Genomic DNA, 22,659 nt, shown 5'->3' on the forward strand with positions numbered 1-22,659 from the left:
TTGCTATATTCCCTCCTTGTCTGTAGTCAGTTCATCCTGTCTTCTGTTTTTTTAGCAACAGTTTGATTTTACCTATTATAGTTTATCAGTATTCTTGCTGTAACTGTTATTATTTCTTATTCCTTCAGTTTGGATGTAGTTTTCGTAATAGTTCACATTTTGTTTAGTAATTGCCTTCTCATTGCATATTTGTAAGATATATCACAAAAGGTTATAAACTCCCTAAGAATAAGAGCTGTATCATTGTTTTAAGACACTTTTCCACCCTTTCTCTAAGTAATACAAGAGTGCTTTTTTTAAATGTAGTTTATTTATGTACATGAGTGCTCCATTTGCATGTATGCTTGCATGACAGAAGAGAGTATCAGACAGAAGAGGGCATCAGATCCCATTACAGATGCTCAGCGCCTGTTTACTTTCTTATAGAGAACCCAGGACTGCCAGTCCCACAAAGGGCTGGGCCCTCCTCTGTTAACTACTAATTAATAAAATGCCTTACAGCTGGATCTTATGGACACATTTTCTCAATTTAGGTTACCTCCTTACAGATAACTCTGGTTTATGTCAAGTTGACATAAGATTAGCCAGCCAACCCCCCTTCTTTATAAAAGAGGCTGGATTAGCAGTTTAGATGAATTATTGTCTGACTCCTGGTTCCAGAGAAGTTAAAGACAGCTAGTCATTTGCATCCACATCCTAGTTACTAAAGGTGCTTATAATAAGATGATAGGTATAGCTGTGGCACAGAATTGTTTAAAAGATGACTGGCCGGGTTGGAGAGATGGCTCAGAGGTTAAGAGCACTGACTGCTCTTCCAGAGGTCCTGAGTTCAATTCCCAGCAACCACATGGTGGCTCACAACCATCTACAATTCAATCTGGTGCCCTCTTCTGGAGTGTAAAGAGAACACTGTATATGTAATAAATAAAACTTCAAAAATATTAAAAAAAAGATGACTGGCCACCTCAGCTCTGACACTCATGGTCTTGCATAGGACAAATGTTACATAATGTCTCAAGTGGTATAACTTAAAGCAGTAGTTCTCAATCTGGGTCTCATCCTCTTTGGAAGTTGAATGACCCTTTCACAGGGATCACCTAAGATCTTTAAATATAGAAACTTACATTATGATTATTATTATTATTTTTTTTTTTTTTTGGTTTTGGTTTTTCGAGACAGGTTTCTCTGTATTGTTTTGGAGGCTGTCCTGGAACTCGCTCAGTAGACCAGGCTGGTCTCGAACTCACAGAGATCCGCCTGCCTCTGCCTCCCAGTGCTGGGATTAAAGGCGTGCGCCACCAATGCCCGGCCACATTATGATTCTTAATAGTAGCAAAATTAAAGTTATGACGAAGCAATGAAAATAATTTTATGGTTGGGGGTCACCACCACATGAGGAACTGTATTAAAGGATTGCAACATTGGGAAGGTTGAGAACCACTACTTTAAAGTTAAACATTTAAAATATCAAAGCTGGAGGCTAGAGAGGTGGCTCAGCTATTAAGAGCACTTAACTGATATTCCAAAGGTCCTGAGTTCAATTCCCAGCAATTACATGATGGCTCACAACCATCTGTAATAGGATCTGATTCCTTCTTCTGGTGAACCTGAAGACAGAGCACTCAGATACATAAAATACATGAATAAAAATTTTTAAAAAAGCAAAGCTGTTGTACGCGGTTCTCATCATAACACATTTATTGGTTTATTTCTGCACATACCTCTTGAGTTTCTAACTTATGTGTACATACTTGATGTAAACTTTTTCAGTGCTATTCTTGCAAGTCTTTGAGTTATGCTTTTACTTTATATTATCATGAACATTGTTCCAGTATCTAATCTTCATAATTACAATTTGTAATGATACATAATTTCCTTGACAAGATATACCATAATTACATAAGTAACTTTTGGTGTGGTACTGCTAGGAAATTTAAACTGCTTCTACTTTTAGCATTAGCAAAGATTTACATTTAAGAATAAACAGTGGAGGCCAGGTGTGGTGGAGCAATCCTTTAATCCCAGCACTTGGGAGGCAGAGGCAAGTGGATCTCTGTGAGTTCAAGACCACCAGCACTGAGAAGATGTCTCAAAAATAAATAAAAATGGGATGACAAGTCACTTCCTGGGTAAAGACTTTTGTCTCTAAGCCTGACATCCTGATTTTTTTTTTATCCTGAGGACCCACATGATGGGTGGAAAGAGAACCAATTTCCCAAAAGTTGTCTCCACATACATGCCATGACATGTATGCACCCTTACACATACACACAAAATAAAATTTAAAATAAAATTAGAAAGGCCATCCAGGGCAAAATGATGACTCTATACCTCCATTAAATAAATTTAATTAATTTGTTAAATGAAAGTACAGGTCAGTGAGATTGTTGAGAAAGTAAAGATACTGACTGTCAACACTCATGACCTGAGTTTGACTCCTGGAGGCTATGTGGTGGAAGGAGAGAACCAATTCACATAAGCTATCTGACCTCTGTACATGCACACACAGAAATAAGTAAGTACATAAATACTTGTTTTTAAATAAATAGGTCTTTTTAAAAGATGGAGAGTCATTAAGGAAAGATACCCATCCACATCTGTGTATACATACATGCACATGAGATAGTAATTTTGTGCTTATAATTTCCATTTTCATTAGCTGCATATTTATTTAATTTGAAAAGTAAAATGGCCTAGGCTTGGTAGTATACACCTTTAGTCACAGAACTCAGGAGGCAGAAGCAGGCACGTCTCTGGGAGTTCAAGGCCAGTCTGGTGTACATAGTGAGTTTCAGAATAGCCAGAGCTACATAATAGAGAGACCCTGTCTCAAAAAAATAAAAGAAATATAAAAATGAAATGTAAAATATAAAGTAGAAAGACTGGGGTTTATGGGCAGCTCAGTGGTGGGATGCTTGCCTAATAAATCTAAGACCCTGGACCTAGATGTAAGCCCCCCATCCACCAAAACAAAAAAGTAGATACTTATAAATTATAAGCCTGTAGTTTTTAGTTGTTATATTTAGGTGATACAAAGTTACTCTACCAAATTGCTGTAAATTGTTTCTAGGATTACTGTCATCACTGTTTACCTGAGGGAGGACCAGTGTGCTACCAGTTCATAGACTGGCACTAGAGAGCACACTGAAGCAACTGTTCCAGCATACTGTACCTTTGGTCTCTAGTTCCTGTATCACAATAAATATTAGCATTTTGTTTCTCTGTGTAAATCTCCATGTTTTGTAGTTGCTTTGTTACTAATTTATTTCCAGGCAATCTCTAACCCAAGCTTATTTTGAACCCACTATGTAGCTGGGGATAGATAGATGACCTTGTACTTATAGAGCCTCCTGTTTCTACCTCCAGAGTGCTGGGATTACAGGTGTACTTTATTCACCATGTCTAGTTTTACTCATTGCTGAGATTGAACCCAGGGCTCTACGTCAGCATCCTATCACTGAACTACATTTGTAGTCCAGCTTTAATTTTTTTCTAGCTTTTAGATTTTTAAAAATTATTTTATTTTCTGTGTATTGCCTACACTACATATGTGCCTAGTGCCCAAAGAGGCCAGAAGAGGGTGCTGGATCCTCTGGAACTGAAGTTTCAGACAGTGGGAGCTATCATATGGGTGCTAGGAATCCCACCTGGCCCCTCTGGAAGAGCAGCCAGTGCTGTCAACTGCTGAACCATCTCTCCAGCCCCACCCTCCAGTTTATAGATTTTTAAAACTGAAGGTTACAGTATGTGTTCTTTGATTCATTTCAAATCCAGGCTGCCTAGATCCAGTCGATCTCCACTATGCGAAAGACTTTGCGGCTAAGCAGATGACCTTGGGCTTTCTTCATGTAGCTCCTTCCCTAACTTCAGGGCTGAGGGCCCCTCCTTGCCCTTATCCCCAGTATGTGGTTTTGGCTGTTTTTTCCTTTTTGACTCTCAGCAAAGAGCTATTGCACATCGGAGGCTTCAGCAAGAACATTCACTTCCCCTTGGTTCTGACTTCCTGTTAGAACAAGACAGCTTGTCAAGACAACCTTACATGTTAATGAAGTCTGGCATGGGAAGACTAGGGAAGGCTGCTTGGCAGCTGAACTTGCCCCTGGAAGCAGGAAGCCTTTTTCCTGAAGGACAGGATATAGAGATTGTTTATGTGGTACTTTTTTCCCCCCCTGTTGGGAGGTAGAAGCAATACAGAGAAGCAAGTAAAAACTTTGGCCCTAATTGTAGCTCCTATTTTTACTCTTGATAGCACTCTTTTCTTGTTTTCAATATTCAGTTTTAAGCTTTCTCAGTGTAAAGTCCCACCTATTGTTTTGATTTCTCACTTTGGTGGCTTGACGGGGCTAGCATAAAATAAGGGTGAATGCAGGAAGGCTACTGACCCTATTCTGAGGTCTTTGACCTCCAACTTGATAGCCTTTCCCATTTGAACATGAACTCGAGATGATTTGCATATAAACCTTTGTCCTTTGATGCAGCTGAGGTTTTTATTGTAACATGAGGGAATAATTATAGTTGTGGAAGAAGGAGCTGATTGAGTTACCTTTCTGGGTGTGTGTGGTGTATGTGCACATGTATGTGCAAATGCAGATAGGCCAGAGAAGAACATCAGGTAATCTACTCTATCACACTCTACCTTATTTCCCTAAATGATTGTCTCTTTACTGAACCTGGAACTAGGCTAGTGGCCAGCAAGCTCCAGTGACCCTCTTGTCTCTAGCAGCCCCATGTTGCGGTTACAGGAGCACACAGTCTTGTCTGGCTCTTTCTATAGATGCTGGAATCGAAACTTAGGTCCTCATGCTTGCAAAGTGAACACCTTACTCACTGAGCTGCTAAACCCCCGAGTGACTTTTTTTGTTGTTGTTGTTTTGTTTTTAAACATAATTCTTTATTGATTCTTAGGGAATTTAACATCATGCACCCCAATTCTGCTCACCTCCCAGTCCCTCCATAGCCTCCCCAACCCCTGCAGCAGCAGCAGCATCAAAGGAACACCCCCCAAAACAACTAAAACAACCAAACACCTCGATCTTCTTCCCAGCACCTCTTCATTCATCCTAGTGGCATTGTGTGCTGCCATGTGTCACGTAGTATACCCTTTTGTCCAGTCAACCCCATCTACAAAATGTTCATTGCAGTGAGTCGTTTTTTGGTTCAAAGCCTCTGGCACACCGTTATCACTGGATCCTCACTGAAATTCCTCAGATATCCTGCTGTTGCCCCAAGTCGTGGGGATCCTACAGTTATTGTTCTGAATGACAGTCCCTTCATGTACTTCAGTAGGTCATAGGAGGGGTAGATGTTAGGGTAGGCCAACTCAAGGTCCAGGATGTGGGTCTAGGTGGTAGCTAAGCTGGTTGGTCCAGGGCTACTGGGACTACTGGGCCACTGGGACTGCCTCCCTCAGGCAATGGGCAGAGTCAGCTCACCTAGGCTCATGCCATTGGGGCCAACTCTCCTGCTGTAGTGTCTAGTGAGGGGCATGGCCCCCTTTTCCAGGGCCAGTGAGGGATGGGGCTGGCTCAGCATGGCCCTTGGATTTCAACATGCATGGTTCCTATGATCCCCTGTGGCAACAAAGACCATGAATATCACAGACCCCATCTGTAGCAGGAACATGAACACAGACATGGCCCTCAGCATCAGCTCAGGCCTGGGTGTCACCATGGCCCCAGTACCAGTACAGGCCACTGGATCAGTATGGCCCTGGAGGAAGCAAGACCCTAGGACACCCATATGGTCCCAAGTGGCTTTGTAAAGTACATATTTAGCCAAGCATAGTAGTATATATTTATAATCCCAGCACCCAGGCACCTGAGACAGGGAGATCACAAGTTCAAAGCCAGTTGGACCACCAATATGACTTTGTCTCAAAAAGGGAGAATAATTAAAATACATATTTAATAGCCAGAATTTTGTAGGGCAGAGAAATACCATCACTGTACCTTCACAGTAGAAGACTTTGCTGCTGAACTAGTTTCCTTTTTTTCTTTCTAAGCTAGTTAGATAATTTTAAAGATTTATTTATATTTTTAGTGAGTGTTTTACCTGTGCATATGTATTACACATGTGTACTGGTCCCTGAGAAGGTCAGAGAGGGTGTTTGGTCCCCAGGAATTGGAGCTAGATAGTTTGGAGCTGCCATGTAAGTACTGGGAGCTGGACCTGGGTCTTCGGTAAGAGCAGCAAGTGCTCTTAACTGCTGAGCCACCTCCTCAGCCTCCTGATAAATAACTTTATGAGAGGGTATTTACAGCTCTTTCCTGTTTGTCAGATTACACAGATGCCTGTTATTCTGTATCTGGGTCATCACCCATTGAATTGGGGCACCAAAGTATAGTACTTATATATCACTGCAACTGTAAAAGTACATCAAGGAAATAGTGATTTGCCAAGACAGATTAAGGGTTGGAATTTGGCAAAAAAACCTGGCAGTCCATGTATTAAAAGGTGCCTGACGAGTGTCAAGAACCCTAGGGAAAGACTAAGATCCTTCACAGACCTAACTACCTAAGGATCTAGCTCACACTTTTCCCTCTCTCTACAGACCAGCTCCTCTCCCCTCTCTGGAGTGTCCAGGCAGGTTCGGATCAAGCCTTCCCAGTCCGCAGGGGATATAAATACCATCTACCAAGCTCCTGAGCCTAGAAGCAGGCACCTCTCTGTCAGTGAGTATTTTTCTTTTCTTCCCTGTCCTAGTATATATGCTGTGCTCACATTTAAAATATTCAACTATTAAACAATCATCAAATATTCATTGACTATCCCTGTGCAAATTAGTGTGCTATGGTTTTATTTGGGGAAGAGAGGACATGAAATGACTCTTGAGGACCTTAGAATATAATAATGTGATGGTGTGATTAAATTTCTTTTAAACATCCCTGAGAAAGTGCTCTCCTCAGACATCTGTTTGAAGAATTACAGGGGACCTGTCAAATTAGGAGTCAGGTATACATTTCAGTTTTGTACATAGCTTCTTTCTTATTCCTGAGAAATCCCTGTACTTCGTAGAAGATGCCAGCCAGCAAAACTCTTGAAAAGTCAACTGAGTTATCCTGGAATCTCAGAGCATTAACATTGCATCTACAATTGATAGCAAAGAAGTTATGTAGTTGCTACTAGGCCTCCCCAGGAAAGAATTCTTTTTTTTTTTTTTTTTTTTTTTTGGTTTTACGAGACAGGGTTTCTCTGTATTGTTTTGGAGGCTGTCGGTCCAGTCCGGCCTCAAACTCACAGAGATCCACCTGCCTCTGCCCCAGGAAAGAATTCTAAATCAGGTTTGTGCATTATATAATATTGCTCCTCCAGATACTTCTCAGGGTTTGTCTTAGTTAGGGTTACTATTGCTGTGATGAAATACCATAACCAAAAGTTGAGGAGGAAAGGGTTTATTTTACTTACTTCTTCATATTACAGTTTCATCTTTGAAGGCAGTCAGGACAGGAAATCAAACAGGGCAGGAACCTGGAGGCAGCAGCTAATGCAGACTCCACAAAGGAGTGGGGCTTTTTGTTTGTTTGTTTGTTTGTTTGTTTGTTTTTTGAGACAGGATATCTCTGTGTAACAGTCCTTACTGCCCTGGAACTCACTCTGTAGATCAGGCTGGCCTGCCTCTGCCTTCCTAATGCTGGGACTAAAGGCATGCAACACCACCTCTTGGTGAGTGCTTCTTTCTTATGGTACTCAGGACCACCACCAGCCCAGGGGTAGTACCACTTACAATGGGCTGGGCCCTCACATATCACTGATTAAGTGAATGCCCTACAGGCTTGCCTATAGCCCTGTCTTTTCTTAAATGTGCATTGGTGTTTTGCCACCATGTATGTTGTGTAAGGGTAGTCTGGAATAGGGGTTACAGACAGTTGTGAGCCACCATGTGGGTGCTGAGAATTGAACCTGAGTCCTCTGGAAGTGCTCTCAACTGCTGGGCCATCTCTCCAGGCCCCTATAGCCCTGTCTTAGTGGAGGTTTCCTCCTCACAGATGGCTCTAGCTTGTGTCAAATTAACATCAAACTACCCAGCACAAGGTTTGAGGAGCCCATTTCTTTTTTTTTTTTTTTTTTTTTTTTTTGGTTTTTTGAGACAGGGTTTCTCTGTGGCTTTGGAGGCTGTCCTGGAACTTGCTTGGTAGTCCAGGCTGGTCTCGAACTCACAGAGATCCGCCTGCCTCTGCTTCCCGAGTGCTGGGATTAAAGGTGTGCGCCACCAACGCCCGGCTTGAGGAGCCCATTTCTTGAACTGTGGGATTTTTATCAAGATAGACATCTGGAGGCTGGAGAGATGACTCAGTAGTTTAGAGGAGGGACTACTCTTCCAGAGGACCAGAGTTCAGGTCCTGTCACCCATGTCAAGTGACTGAAAACTGCCTGTCACTCTAGCTCCAGGAGATTCAGTTCCTTTTTCAGACCTTGGTGGTCATCTGCACTCACATGCACATACCCCCATATATATACACGTGTGTGTATGTAGGTATGTATATATGTGCACATATATACACATAATACATATATGTATGTATGTTTAATTAAAAGTAGAATCAATCTTTTTTTTTTTTTTCCGAGACAGGGTTCCTCTGTAGCTTTGGAGGCTGTCCTGGAACTCGCTCTGTAGACCAGGCTGGTCTCGGAATCACACAAATCTGCCTGCCTCTTCTGCCTCCCAAGTGCTGGGATTAAACCCCTGTTTCTGTCACCTTGGTGCTGCAATTAAACCATGTATGGCTTAAATTTCAGTTTTTAAGTTACAACAGTACTTTAAATAGAAATACAATACAATTTTTGGGCTGGAGAGATGGCTCAGCAGTTAAGAGCACTGACTGTTCTTCCAGAGGTCCTGAGTTCAATTCCCGGCAACCACATGGTGGCTCACAACCACCTTGAATGAGATCTGGTACCCTCTGCTGGCCTGCAGGCAGAAGGCTGTATACACAATAAATAAATAAAATATTAAAAAAAAAGAAATACAATACAATTTTCAACTTATTTATAAAGACATTTTATCAAGAAAATAAAAGCAATACAAACCAAGTTATTGGAGAAGAAACTGGATATTGGAGTGAAAAGTCATTAGATTTTTAAGTAATGATGAAGAGATAAAATGACATATTCAGATTTGCATTGTCAAAGACTTTTCTGGCTGAAGTGAGAAGGACAGACTAGAAGGGCAAGACTGGATCCCAAAAACCACATATTCCAATGTGGTGGTGTAGGGGAAAGAAGACAGATGCTTTGATTAATCTGGGAGCAGTGGGAGACAAGGAACAGGTGGATCTGTGACATCTAGAGATAAGCACTGATAGAACGTGCCATTTCAGTGGTTTTCACAATATACTATGGGGAGCCAGGGGGTGTTCTTAAGATCCTTTTAGGTGTGTGTGTGTGTGTGTGTGTGTGTGTGTGTGTGTATGTGTGTGTGTGTGTGTGTGTGTGTGTGTGTGTGTGTGTGTGATCTCCTGTGTCCCATAGGCATGTACCACCATGCCTGGTTTATTTGGAGTTGGGAATAGAAACTAGGGCTGTATGCATGCTAGGCAATTACTCTATCAACTGAACTACCTCTCCATTGTCATATCTGGAAACACCTGTGAGATGGGAGGTCAATGCAATGTGGAATATAATATATTTATTTACATACACGCTGAGGGGACAGAAAGCCTGGCAGGCTTCCAGAGGAAAAGAGAGAGTGAGAATACTTTTCCTTTCCTTAAATAGCCCACCTGCCTAATCTTCATATCTCCACCCTTTTGGGCGGATAGCTTTGTGGGCTCATCCCTACCCACCTGAACTTGGCTGCCTACATGGTTCTGCAGTTAAGAGCTCTGACTGCTCTTCAGAGGACCTTGGTTCAGTTCCCAGTATCCACATGGTGGCTCACAACTGCCTGTAACTCTAGTCCCAGGGGGACCTGACACCCTTTTCTGACCTCTATGGGAACTTCATGCATATAGTGCACAGACGTACATTCAAGCAAAAACTCGACGGGCGTTGGTGGCGCACGCCTTTAATCCCAGCACTCGGGAGGCAGAGGCAGGCGGATCTCTGTGAGTTCGAGGCCAGCCTGGTCTACAGAGCTAGTTCCAGGACAGCCTTCAAAACAATACTGAGAAACCCTGTCTCAAAAAACAAAAAACAAAAAACAAAAAAAAACAAGCAAAAACTCATATACTTAAAAAAAAAAAAAGAAAATTTAGAAAAGGAGTAGGAGCCTGGAGAGATGTTAGTGGTTAAGAGAACTTGTTGCCCTAGCACAGGACCTGCATTATGACTCACAACCGTCCATAAATCCCAGTTCTAGATGATCTGACTCCCTCTTCGGGTATCCACAGACACCAATTATGCACATGATACACAGAATCAATGCAGAAAACACTCATAAAATAAGAATTTAAAAAGACAATATCTGAGCTTTAATTTCTAATTTTGTTACTATTAATTTGATGTTCAGGAAACAACATACCTAGTATGGTTCTTTGACTACTAAGTACTTTGAATTGAAGGACATTGAAGGGTCTCAGAATCAGCATATTTCAGTATTTCAGCATATTTCAGTATTTCTTTTGTCCTGTGTCCTGCTCCACTCTCTGCCCCAATGCAGGCCGTCGAATAAAATTCTCTTTTCCTTATGGGTCATGGGAAGTTGAGAATCCTCTCTCTTAAAACTAGTCTTAAAACCTAGAAATACTATTCTAATCTCAACTTTTGTATAAGAGCTAGCCATAAAGAAATTCTCTGAAGACCCTCATCCTAAAATGGCTACTACCCTATACATGAGGAAAGACCTCATAAAGTGAGGCCTAGAAGAATCTTGGCAGGCCTTGGTGAGTTTCCCCTCAAATCTGTTATGTTTGGTATACCTTTTTTATCTAACCACATTTGTCACATTGAGTATAAAAATAGAGTTTTCCCTGGGTCTTTCAGTGTTTATGCTGAAGGCTCTTATGTCATATAAATCAGTAAATAAAAGTTAATTTTCTGTAGTTATTTTGAGTGTGTGCTGTACCCCTTTGAGAGGTAGGCAAAGGTAACATATTGTTGCTTCCCTGCAGTTTAACCTATATACATAAAACTTTTTTTTTTTTTTGGTTTTTCGAGACAGGGTTTCTCTGTGGCTTTGGTTGTGAGCCTAGCCTTTAACGGCTGAGCCATCTCTCCAGCCCTCTCTGTGGCTTTGGAAGCTGTCCTGGAACTAGCTCTTGTAGACCAGGCTGGTCTCGAACACACAAAGATCCTCCTGCCTCTGCCTCCCGAGTGCTGGGATTAAAGGTATGCACCACCACCGCCTGATCAACATAAAACTCTTTAAAATCCTGTTTCATTAAATATCCAGTTTTAAAATGCTGAAGGAATTTTAATACCAAAAGACTAGAGCTGCTGTAGCACGAATTCTCTTTTGTCTTAATAATAAAACACAGAGTCAGCTATCAGGGTGAAAGCTGAATGATCAGAGAAGCAAAGCAGCCAGCCACTTACCTCTACCAATGTTCAAACCAAAGAAGGAGAAAGGGGGAACAGCCTGTTAGAGGACATAGGAAAGAAGTAACTGGAGAAGTAGAAGGGAAATTAGAGTGTGAGGAAGAGACCAGTGCCATCAACCAGATTGAAAAGGATAAGAGGGTCAGAGGTACAATTGTCATTTTCATTTGCAGATGCCTGGGTGCTTACTGTAAGGTGGTCCAGTGTAAAGCTTTCTAGAGGTAAAGGGAAACAGGAAGAGACAGAGTCAAAAACATGAACGACTAAGAAAAATCCTAGTTGTAGAAATGGGGTCAAAGGAGAAGTGGAAGTTAGTAAACTTTAACGATTCAACCTCCTGCTTGGTTCTTCTCCCTTAGTCACAGACCTGTGAGTAGTTGAAAAACTGCAACATAAAGGGAATTCAGCTCCCACCACAGCATTTGTATAGATGGAAAAGTACAAGGTACCCAATCCAATTATGGAAATCTTTACTTGATATTCTCCCTCACACTGAGTTCAAAGTCTGCCTTCTCTCAGTTTACCTATTTATCTAAGTCTGCCTTCAGCAACTCAGATAACACAGTTTAAAATTTTATATGACAGTTCTTGAAATACTTGAAATAGCTACTACATTAACCTTTTTTTTCCATCATAATAAACATTCCTAGAATTCCATCATTTTCAAGCCAGTTAATGTCTTAAACTAGTTCATGCTAAAAACAACAGAAAACCCAGGTGTGTATAGTGACTGATGCCTATATATTCCCAACATTCAGGTCATTGAGGTAGGATTGTCATTAGCTCTAGTCAAAAGCCGCAGTGTGAGACCCTGACTCAAAAACAACAAAAAAATTCCTTGATAATGAATTTACTACCCCAAAGGGTTAATAGCCTTGTAGAGAGATCACCAGAGAGACAGATGGAATTTCCCTATATGGAGGTATCCTTTCTATCTGCCTATGGAAATTCTACCACCTTTGAGTCTAAACTCAAGCACCATTCTTGAAACTATGTAACCAAGTCTCAACTAAAGTATTTATAGAAGGTACATTCTAATTCCTTTGTTCCAATGTATCTCAAGTTCCTTTGCCTCTGTTATGCCACCCTCCCACACACACACAGTACAGAGGGTTGAACCCAAAACTCCAAGCATACTAAGTGTTCTACCTGAGCTACCCCATTTTTCTTGTCTGTCCACTTTAATCCTATGGTGAGCACACCTTTAATCCCAGCACTCGGGAGGCAGTTGCAGGCGGATCTCTGTGAGTTTGAGACCAGCCTGGCCTACAGAGCGAGTTCCCACATTATTATTATTATTTGTTTGCTTGTTTTTTGTTTTTCCAGACAGGGTTTCTCTGTGGCTTTGGAGGCTGTCCTGGAACTTGCTCTGTAGGCCAGGCTGGCCTCAAACTCACAGAGATCAGCCTGCAACTGCCTCCGAGTGCTAGGATTAAAGGTGTGCGCCACCACCTGGCATCCTGGGACAAATTTGAGTAATAAAAACCATGATAGTAGAGGTGGTTGGTGGTAATACACATTGAGAAAATAAAATGGTTACATTCCTTCATTCCAGAGGTTCTTTTCTCCTCACAGCAAATTCTTCTGCAGTACCAGATAACATTATAAAGTGTCTGGTGGTGGTAGCTGCTTCAAAATTGAAACGTAAGTTGTCGTCAGTGCCTGTGAGATAAAAAAGACTGAGAAGTATTTTTGCACAGCCTTGCCCCATGTGAGCAGTTCAGGAAATGTTGCTTACACTTTTCTATTGAAGAAGAAAAGAAAAAAGATTTGATTACGCTCCTATCTCCCCTGTCCCCTAAGAGAGAAAAGGATTTAGAAATATCTCTTTGTACTTGCAGTGACCTGCACATTAACCCTGACCCAGAAGCCCTAGAACTCCCTGCGGAGGCAACTTCCTGACTGCATCAGCTTCCTGATGAGGCTCTCTGAGAAGAGTGAGAGGCTGGATTTCAGTCAGAGCACAAGCAAAGAGTCTCCCATACTCTGGGGTGACAGTTTATTTCTGCTCAGCTTCTCTGAGTTAGAGGAGCTGGCAGAGTAACATAATGTGGGAAGGCTGGATGATGGTGGCGCATGCCTTTAATCCTAGCACTCGGGAGGCAGAGGCAGGCGAATCTCTGTGAGTTCCAGACCAGCCTGGTCTACAAGAGCTAATTCCAGGTCAGCCTCCAAAGCCACAGAGAAACCCTGTCGGGGGAAAAAACAAACAAATAATAATAATAATGTGGGAACTTTAACAGTTCATGATTAAAACCTGGGCTTCTCTTTCCGCCTAGAATGCCTTCAGAGGAAGCTGTAGATAGGCTCTTCTGTGGTACTGGCCTGGGCCCCTTGATGTGACTAGAACAGCACAATCAGCCTGGAGTATTGGGAAAGGATGTCCCATGGGAACCCCTTTCCCCCTTTCCCCCTTGCCCTCCAGAGCCCTCTAAGACCCATGGAATCAGTTGTGCTTTGATAGCAGAGCTTTGTGCGTCTGGCTCACTCCTGATCATTGCTAGTCATTTTGTGACCATCGAGTCTTGTAGTTCATTCAGCATCATCCTGGCCTGTTCAGCTCCTTCCCTCTCTTGTTCTCAACTGCTGATGTGCAGTTGAATTTTTGAAATGAAGATTAAAAACAAAACTGAAAATACCCTGGAACAGCTATGCCACCTCCTGGTGTTTCCATTTGCTTCCTCTGATAGTCATTGGTCTGGGGAGACTTCCCTTTCCTGCTCCAGGCAGTGGCCCTGTGCACAATAGCCCCTGGCATGTTGCCCATCAGATAACAAGACTGGCTTTCTGCGGGCCACAGTGTGGATTGGAAAAAGTGAAAGTCTCTGGCTGGAAATAAAAGTCCAGAAAACTCTTGCTCTTTTCCCCAGATCCTCCTGTGTTTACAGCTGTAGCCTCATATGTGCTAGACTCATCCCAACTGCAAAAGCAAGGGAGAATCCAGTGAACTAGTAGTAGAGGGAATGATTTAGACTGTGTCGAATAGCAATAAGAAAGAATTTTTCTAACTAAGCCCTTTTAAAAGACATTTTAAAAATTTGTCCTAGGTAAGATTGTAATATTGTACTCCAGAGAATCTTCAGTTAAAATGCTAGAAAAGAGCTGCTCTATCTTGTTTCAGGGAGAAGAGTTCAATGTGAAATTCCTGATTATTGAACCAATGAGAAAGTTGAGAAAAGCAGATTTCTAGGTTCAGACACACAAGAAAGATGAGGCGAGGGTCATCTTAGCTGATTTTGTTGTTCTGAAAGTTCACAGCATAATATCCCTAAATTTATACTCCAAGCAGCTTCAGTGTTTTGTAGGGCTTTAAACACCTAGATAGACTGTCTCCTGCAGGCTGCTGAGGCCACCTCAGTGCCATGCTCAGGAGCTGACTAACTTACTTCAGAACGGCTAGCTTTCATTCTGTGAGTGAGCTGTTGAGACAGGTAATCCACAAAATTCTTCGCCTATGTCCTGGGGTTATTGCCTCCATGAATCAATTGGAAGTTTTCTTGGTGGTAAATCCATCAAATAGCTTCAGCACATCTGAATGGGCTGTGTGTTGTTTGGAGCAACTGACCTCTTCGGAGGAGTGAAAAACTAACCTCTCTCTCTCTCTCTCTCTCTCTCTCTCTCTCTCTCTCCCTCCCTCCCTCCCTCCCTCCCTCCCTCCCTCCCTCCCTCCCTCCCTCCCCCCAGGGTTTCTCTGTGTAGCTTTCTAGACCAGGCTGTCCTTGAACTCACAGAGATCTGCCTGCCTCTGCCTCCTGGAGTGCTGGGATCATAGGTGTGCACCACCATTGCCCAGCCGGAACTTCATCTCTTAAAGAATGCTGAGAATAATTTAAACTCCTTATATGCTGTCATTCAAACACCAGATGTAAGACTCCTGTCATCCCAGCACTCAAGAGATGGAGGGAGGAGGGTGAACTCAAGTCTAGCCTGGTGTATATAGCCCTATCTCAAACAAGAAGAAAACCTGGTTTTCCACGGGCATGGTGGTGTATGTCTTTAATCCTATCATTTGAGAGGCAGAAGCAGGTGAATCTCTGAGTTCAAGGCCACCCTGGTCTTTCAGGCCAGCCAGAATTATATAGTGAAACCCTATCTCAAAACAAAACAACAAAAGTCCCACTAATTTTCAAGCACTAGCCTATTAACACAGTTTTTGTTTTGTTAAGTATTTTTCTCTCTCTCTGGTTCAGAAAGTTTTGCTGACGCCCATTTGTTTATGTTCAATATATTCTCTTGGGGTATTAAAAATACCCCAGCCAGACTTTTTAGCATCCTTTGCAGTATAGATATACCTCCCATCTGTTCTGGAGCACAGACTGAGTGGGCTATATACAAAGTTAAAACAATATGTATCTTAAATTTTCCTTCTGAAACCGGTTTCTTTCAGGAAAGAGGGAAGTTGGCATTGGGTGGTCACATCTTCCAGAGTAGAATGAATCAAGTTCTTCACACCTCCAGAAACTTATTCTCTTTCTTAGCCATTCCCACAGAACATCTTGCCTGCAGGGTTCTATCTTAGAAAATCTAGTTCAGTAGTCCTGAACTAGACTGGGAGGTAGTTTGCTAAGGGGTAGTACTTTGCCATTTGTGGTGTCTGAGGATTTCTAGGTTGTAGAGGTGAGGTAGAGGGTATAAGAGAGGACAGGGCTATTATGTTTTTGGTTTTCTTCATGCTAGGATAAATATGTTCCTCCCAAATAGGAAAAGGGCTAAGGGAGCATATATGAAGGCCAGAGGACAACTTGTTATAGTCAGTTCTCTCTTTAGACCAGCCAGGTTTATGTAGTGAGACCCTGTTTTGAAAGTTTTGAAAGGAAGGAAGGAAGGAAGGAAGGAAGGAAGGAAGGAAGGAAGGAAGGAAGGAAGGAAGGAAGGAAGGGAAATCAGAAATACAGTGTCTTGATGACTTTTCTGTTGCTGTGAAGAGACCATAGCAATTTATAAGAAGCAGTTTCAGAGGGTGAGTCCATGAACATCACAGTAGGTAGTACAGTGGCAAGCAGACATGGCATTTAATAGTGAGCACAAGGCAGAAAGAGGGAGAGAGGGAAGGAGGAAGAGAGAGGGTAGGGTGGAGGGAGGGAGAGAGAGAAAGGTTCCAAAGCCCACCCCCCCCATTGACACACCTGTAACAAGGGCACACCCCCTAGTCCTTCCCAAAACAGTTCCATTAACTGGGGACCAAGTGTTCAAATATATGAACGTATGGAAGCCATTTTTATTCAAACTATAACACACAGTGAGCTTTATTTTAATTTTTTTGAGATAGGGTCTCACTGTGTAGCCTTGGCTGACCTGAACTTGCTATGTAGACAAGGCTGATCTATAACTCATAAAAGATATGCCTGAGATTAAAAGGGGTAAAATACCACACTCAGCCTAAGTGTTTGTTTCTTTTGGGGTTGTATTTTGTTGTTGTTGATGTTGTTTTGGATTTGTTTGTTTAAGACAGGGTTTCTCTGTGTGACCCTGGCTGTACTGGAACTCACTTTGTAGACCAGGCTGACCTTGAACTTACAGAGATCTGCCTGACTTGGGTTTTTAATTTAATTAATTTTTAAGATGTATTTTATATATAATTATGTGTATATGTGTGGATCTGTGTGTAGCCAGAAGCATCAGATTCTCTTGGTGTTGGGGTTACAGGCAATTGTGAGCTACCCATCATGGGTGCTGAGGGATCCAGCTCTGATCCTCTGCAAGAGCAGTGTGGACTCTTAACTGCTAAGCCATCTATCCAGGCTCAACAATAAGTTTTAAGCTTTGCTTTACTCTAAGTATCACAATAAAATCTTACATCATTCACCTGGAATGTGAATCATGCATTTGTCCTGTGTATTCATGATATATTTGCAGCTGGCCCATTTGTCACTTAGTGACTATACTAATTATCAGATTGTATTGAATTATTAGTGCTTGCATTCAAGTAACCTGTTTTTGACCTAACGGCTCTAGAGAGTAGTGATGCTGGTAGTGTTATTACAGTATTTTGTTTTAGTTTTGTTTTATTAGTTTGAGTTTTCGTTGTTTGCTTTGCAATATGTAGTACTGGCGATCAAACCCAGAGGCTTCCATAGCTAGGCAAGTGTTCTTTCACTGAACTACATCCTTAGCCCTTGTGGGGTTTGTTTTTGGGGGGGGCGTTGTCTTTTGCTTTTGAAGGGTCTTGTTTTATAAATATAGCTTATGTTAGTTTGGAGCTCAGTCTCCCTGCTCCTATCTCCTGATTCCTGGGATTATAGGAGTGTACTGTCGTGCCAAGCTAATTATTGTTAATCTCTTATTATATATAATTTATATATTAAATTTTTGTAATAGATATACATGCTTTGGGTTTGCTATTATTCAGGGTTTTAGGCATTCACTTGTGATCTTGCCCAAAAGAGAGAAAGAGGAAGATATGACATTATCAAGAGAAGTGGCATTATGAATAATAGATAAGAGCATTAAAAAAATTTTTTTTGGTTTTTCGAGACAGGGTTTCTCTGTGGCTTTGGATGCTGTCCTGGAACTCGCTTGGTAGTCCAGGCTGGCATTGAACTCACAGAGATCCGCCTGCCTCTGCCTCCCGAGTGCTGGGATGAAAGGTGTGCGCCACCAACGCCCAGCCGAGCATTAAAATTTTTATTATGTGTATGTACACACATGTGCATGAGTATGCCACAGCATGTTTGGACGACGTGTAGGAGTCAGTTCTCTTCTTCCATCATAGGGACCTTGGGGGATGAACTCAAGTTGTCAGACTTAGTGACAAGCACCCTCACCTGCTGGCTATCTCAAGGTCCTAAGAGCATTTTTGTTTGGTGGGTTTTTGTTTTTTGTTTTTGTTTTTTGAGACAGGTTTTTCTCTGTGTAGCTTTGGAGCCTTTTCTGGAACTCCCTCTGTAGACCAGGCTGGCCTCTAACTCACTGAGATCTGCTTGCCTCTGCCTCTCAGTGCTGGAATTAAAGGCCTGTGCCACCACTGCCTGGCTATAAGAACATTTTTTAAAAGCTGGCTGACTTCCAATTTGTGTCACAGAGTTAGTTCTGATTGATGTTTTGTGTTGAGATTCTTAGTTATGTATGCTCTAGTACTGTTCCATCTCTGAAAGTAGCTTTGTAAGTAAGGAATGTCATTTGCTTCCTTGAGCTGAAGATACTGAGCTCTGGTGCCGTGACCATCTGAGTTGTATCCCTGATCTCTTGTGTCCAGTCATCTATCTGGCCCTGCTCCTCTTGTGCCTAATGTTGTCTCTAGTTAAAGAGTCTTCTTTCTGTGCTCTAGGCTCCCAGAACCCTGGCCGAAGCTCCCCTCCACCTGGTTATGTACCTGAACGACAACAGCACATTGCCCGGCAGGGATCCTATACGAGCATCAACAGTGAAGGCGAGTTCATCCCAGAGACCAGCGAGCAGTGTGTGAGTATGGGGGACTGTGTGTACCATGATATGTTCAGACCAAGATTGCTCTCAGTGACACATTACAGACCCGAGGAATTTAATGTGCATCCCATAGTTCTTTGAAAACCAATCCTGCCCCAAGATGGGTTATTCCTTTGACAGGCCAATGGTCAGTTCTTTTCAAAGATGCTAACCTCATTAGTGTTAAGTGAAGACTTAACAATATCCCTCTTTGGAGCCTAGTGAGTAAAACACCACTGTACTGTATGTACTGTTTGCAGACTCTTTTTTTTTGGGGGGGGGGTTTGAGACAGAGTTTCTCTGTATTGTTTTGGAGCCTGTCCTGGAACTTGCTTGGTAGACCAGGCTAGTTTCGAACTCACAGAGATCCACCTGCCTCTGCCTCCCAAGTGCTGGGATTAAAGGCATGCGCCACCACTGCCCAGCTGTTAGCAGACTTCTTACAATAGCCTATTCTCATTCACTTTTAACTATGAACAGACAGATTGTGTTTTTCATTGACTACATTTTAATTTTGCTCTTTCTTGATGAAGCTGGTGGGTGTGTAAATTATACTGTAGGACTGGTAAAATAACATGATTTTGCTAGTAGCTTTATTACTTATCTTTTGTTTTGTTTTGTTCTGTTTTGTTTTTTGAGGCAAGGTTTCTCTGTGGCTTTGGAGCCTATCCTGGAACTCGCTCTGCAGACCAGGCTGGTCTCGAACTCACAGAGATTCACCTGCCTCTGCTTCCCAGGTGCCGGGATTAAAGGCGTGCGCCTCACCCCCACCCCGGCTAGTTATCTATTGTTACATAACAAATTGCCACAAATTTGGTCTTAAAACAGTACACCTTTATTGTTTTAGTGTCTTTACATGGGGAATCCAGACATGCCTTAACTGTTTTCCCCCTCATAGTCTCACAGGGTTACAGTCAAGGTACTCTCCAAATGCATTTTCTTCCTGAGCTTAGAGTTCTTAGCACAGTTTAGTTTCTCATGTTTGGTAGGACTATGACCCTTTTTCTTTGCTAGAGGTTATTCAAGGATTCTTTCTATCAGATTCTAGAAGCTGCCTGTAGTCCCTTATTACCAGTCTCTCTTAGCATGGCCTTCTTCAAGACTAGTCCAAGACTCTGTTGTTCCAGTCTACAAAGTTGTTTGGAGTCGTTGTCATTGTCTGCTTTTTTTGTTTTTTTCGGGATAGGGTTTCTCTGTGTAGCCCTGACTGTCCTAGAACTAGCTTTGTAGACCCGGCTGGCCTTGAACTCACAGAGATCCTCCTGCCTCTGCCTCCCAAATACTGGGATTAAAGGGGTGCGCCACCACCGCCCAGCAAAATTGGAGTCTATATGTAATGTAATCATGAGGATGGGCATTCCTATCCTCTCTGCCTTAGCCTGTTGACTAGAACCAAATCCCAGTTCTACTTGCACTCAAGGGAAGGATTGTCCACCACAGTGGCTCACCCATTTTGATGGCTAGCTTTTTAACCATTAATTTATTTAATAAAATTTACACTGGGAGGGAGGCTGGAGAGATGGCTCAGAGGTTAAAAGAACCTGCTGATCTTCTAGAGGTCCTGAGTTCAATCCCCAATAACCACATGCTGACTCACAACCATCTGTATGAGATCTGATGCCCTCTTCTGGCCTGCAGACATACAATGCAGACAGAACATTGTAGACATAATAAATAAATCTTTTAAAAAATGTATCTGTAAAAATACAGGGAAAAATTATATTTTGGGTTAGTAAAGTGAGTAAGAATAAGACCTCTCTGTTTAATTCTGGTTTTGTTTTGTGTGTATGTGTGTGTGTGTGTGTGTGTGTGTGTGCGTGTGTGTGTGTGTGTGTGTGTGTGTGTGTGTGTGTGTGTGTGTGTGTGTGTGTGTGTGTTTTCAGTGAGCTTGTCTTTATTGAAAAGAGTTAAGTTCTTCACATTTCTGGAATTTGACTTAAGGGAAAGTTTCCGACTGATAAAATAGCCAGCAGAGTGGACTAGAAAGATGGCTCAGGGAATTGAGTTTGATTACCACACCAGTGTCAGGCAGCTCACAACTGCCTGTAATTCCAGCTGCAGGAGATCTCACACTATCTTCTGACCTCCATGGGTATTGTCATCTATCCCCACACATACATATGCATAAATACATAAACAAAAACAAATCTTTTAAAAGGAGGTGGGCTGGAAGATGGCATAGCAGTTAAACGTGCTAGCTGCTCTTGTAGAAGAGCCAAGTTTGGTTCTCATCACCTATACTGGGTAGCTTTCAACTGCCTATAATTCTAGATCCAGGAGATCTGGTGTCTCTTCTGGACAAAATGGTCTCCTACGCTTGTATGTGCACACACACACACACACACACACACACACACACACACACACACACACACACACGCAATTTAACACCAGCATATGTGAGGTTTTACAGAAAGCTGATTCCTGTAACGTTCATTATTCAAACTATGAGCTGTAGGAAACCTTTTACACTCTTCCTCCTGTGCTCCTACTCCCAGGGGATTTCATGTTTAGAGCAATAACCTGCACTGCTTTCAGCTGCAGATTTCTTCCCTGGTAAGAAGATACTGACCATCCATCTGTGTTGACCATGTACAGACTTCTCTTTTTTTGTCATTCCCTAAACAATACAATTTAACAACTTTCTATAGCATTTATATTATTATATATAAGTATCAAGATGATGTGAAGTGAACAGGAAGATGTGTGTGTAGTTTACCTACAAATACTATTATTATCTTATGTAAGGGACTAGAGCATGCATGGGCTCTGATATCAGCAGGAATCCTTGAACCAACCCCCCCCATGCATATAGAGATGATTGTATTTTGAATTTTAAGGCTGTACTCCATCCTTACCACTCCTCTGTCAGGGAAAAAAAATGAAGCTTTTAGGTTAGGGAAAAAAATCTATTATAAAGATTCTTTGTTAATGTATGTGACTATAACCTAGAAAAATATTTTCATTTATGTAGATATCTCTTCTTTAGAGTCAGGAACTGGGAATTTGGCACCAGCTGTTTACTCACTATTTTATGAGTTTAGATACATATCTCCTAACCCTTCTTGGTCTGCAGTGTTCCTCTGTGAAAATGAGGTAATGCTTGTCTTTGTCAATTATGAATTATAGAGTATAGACAGAAGCATTAAGCTCCCACCCAGACTCCACTGGAAACTTGTGCAGGGCAATACCATTTTAAGTGCCAGACACTAAAGTTGATGGGCCAAGAAAATGCCAACAAGAGAAGCAGTCTCTGCTTTGCTCTATTGGCAGAACTCCTAAGGATGCCAGCCAAACATTTTCCTTTATCCTAGAAACTTGCCTTTCAAACTAAGGTAGAGAATGGTACTATGTGGGGAAACAAAGACACTTCCATATTTTGACAAAAAGGACCACATGCTAGCTCTGCCTGGGTCAACTTGCTGGGATTTAAGTGGAATCTGTGGTTTGATTGTTTGTCTTGCCTTACAGATGTTAGATCCCTTGAGCAGTGCTGAAAATTCCTTGTCAGGAAGCTGCCAATCCTTGGACAAGTCAGCAGACAGGTACGGAGGTGTGGGTTTTTTGGGGGCCTAATGAGCAGGCATTTTTGGAATGGTTTTAGTAGAATTGACTAGTCCTTGACTCTGATGCAGCCATAGGCCCAGTATTAAAACAATGTGCTTTTGGAGAGGCCCTCAGTTTCCCAAACACTCAGAATGTTTGGGTACAGAATAAAATAAACTTAATAGCTTAGAAGAACAGTTCATTTACTGTTTGCTATGTTGTTCCTGGTGCTTT

The 22,659-nt window shown here is 42.0% G+C and overlaps 1 protein-coding gene across 1 annotated transcript in view; it reads left to right on the top strand.

Moving 5' to 3' along the window:
* Map3k3 (mitogen-activated protein kinase kinase kinase 3) overlaps positions 1-22,659 on the top strand; it is a 73,251-nt gene that overhangs the window by 40,374 nt on the left and 10,218 nt on the right. Inside the window, exons 6-8 of the mRNA XM_040749926.1 lie at positions 6,551-6,671; positions 18,743-18,876; positions 22,351-22,424. Coding sequence (XP_040605860.1) covers positions 6,551-6,671; positions 18,743-18,876; positions 22,351-22,424 — 329 coding nt within the window. The remainder of the gene's footprint in view (positions 1-6,550; positions 6,672-18,742; positions 18,877-22,350; positions 22,425-22,659) is intronic.

This window comes from Mesocricetus auratus, unplaced genomic scaffold (genome assembly GCF_017639785.1).
Source record: "Mesocricetus auratus isolate SY011 unplaced genomic scaffold, BCM_Maur_2.0 Super-Scaffold_100007, whole genome shotgun sequence".
Lineage (NCBI taxonomy): Eukaryota > Metazoa > Chordata > Mammalia > Rodentia > Cricetidae > Mesocricetus > Mesocricetus auratus.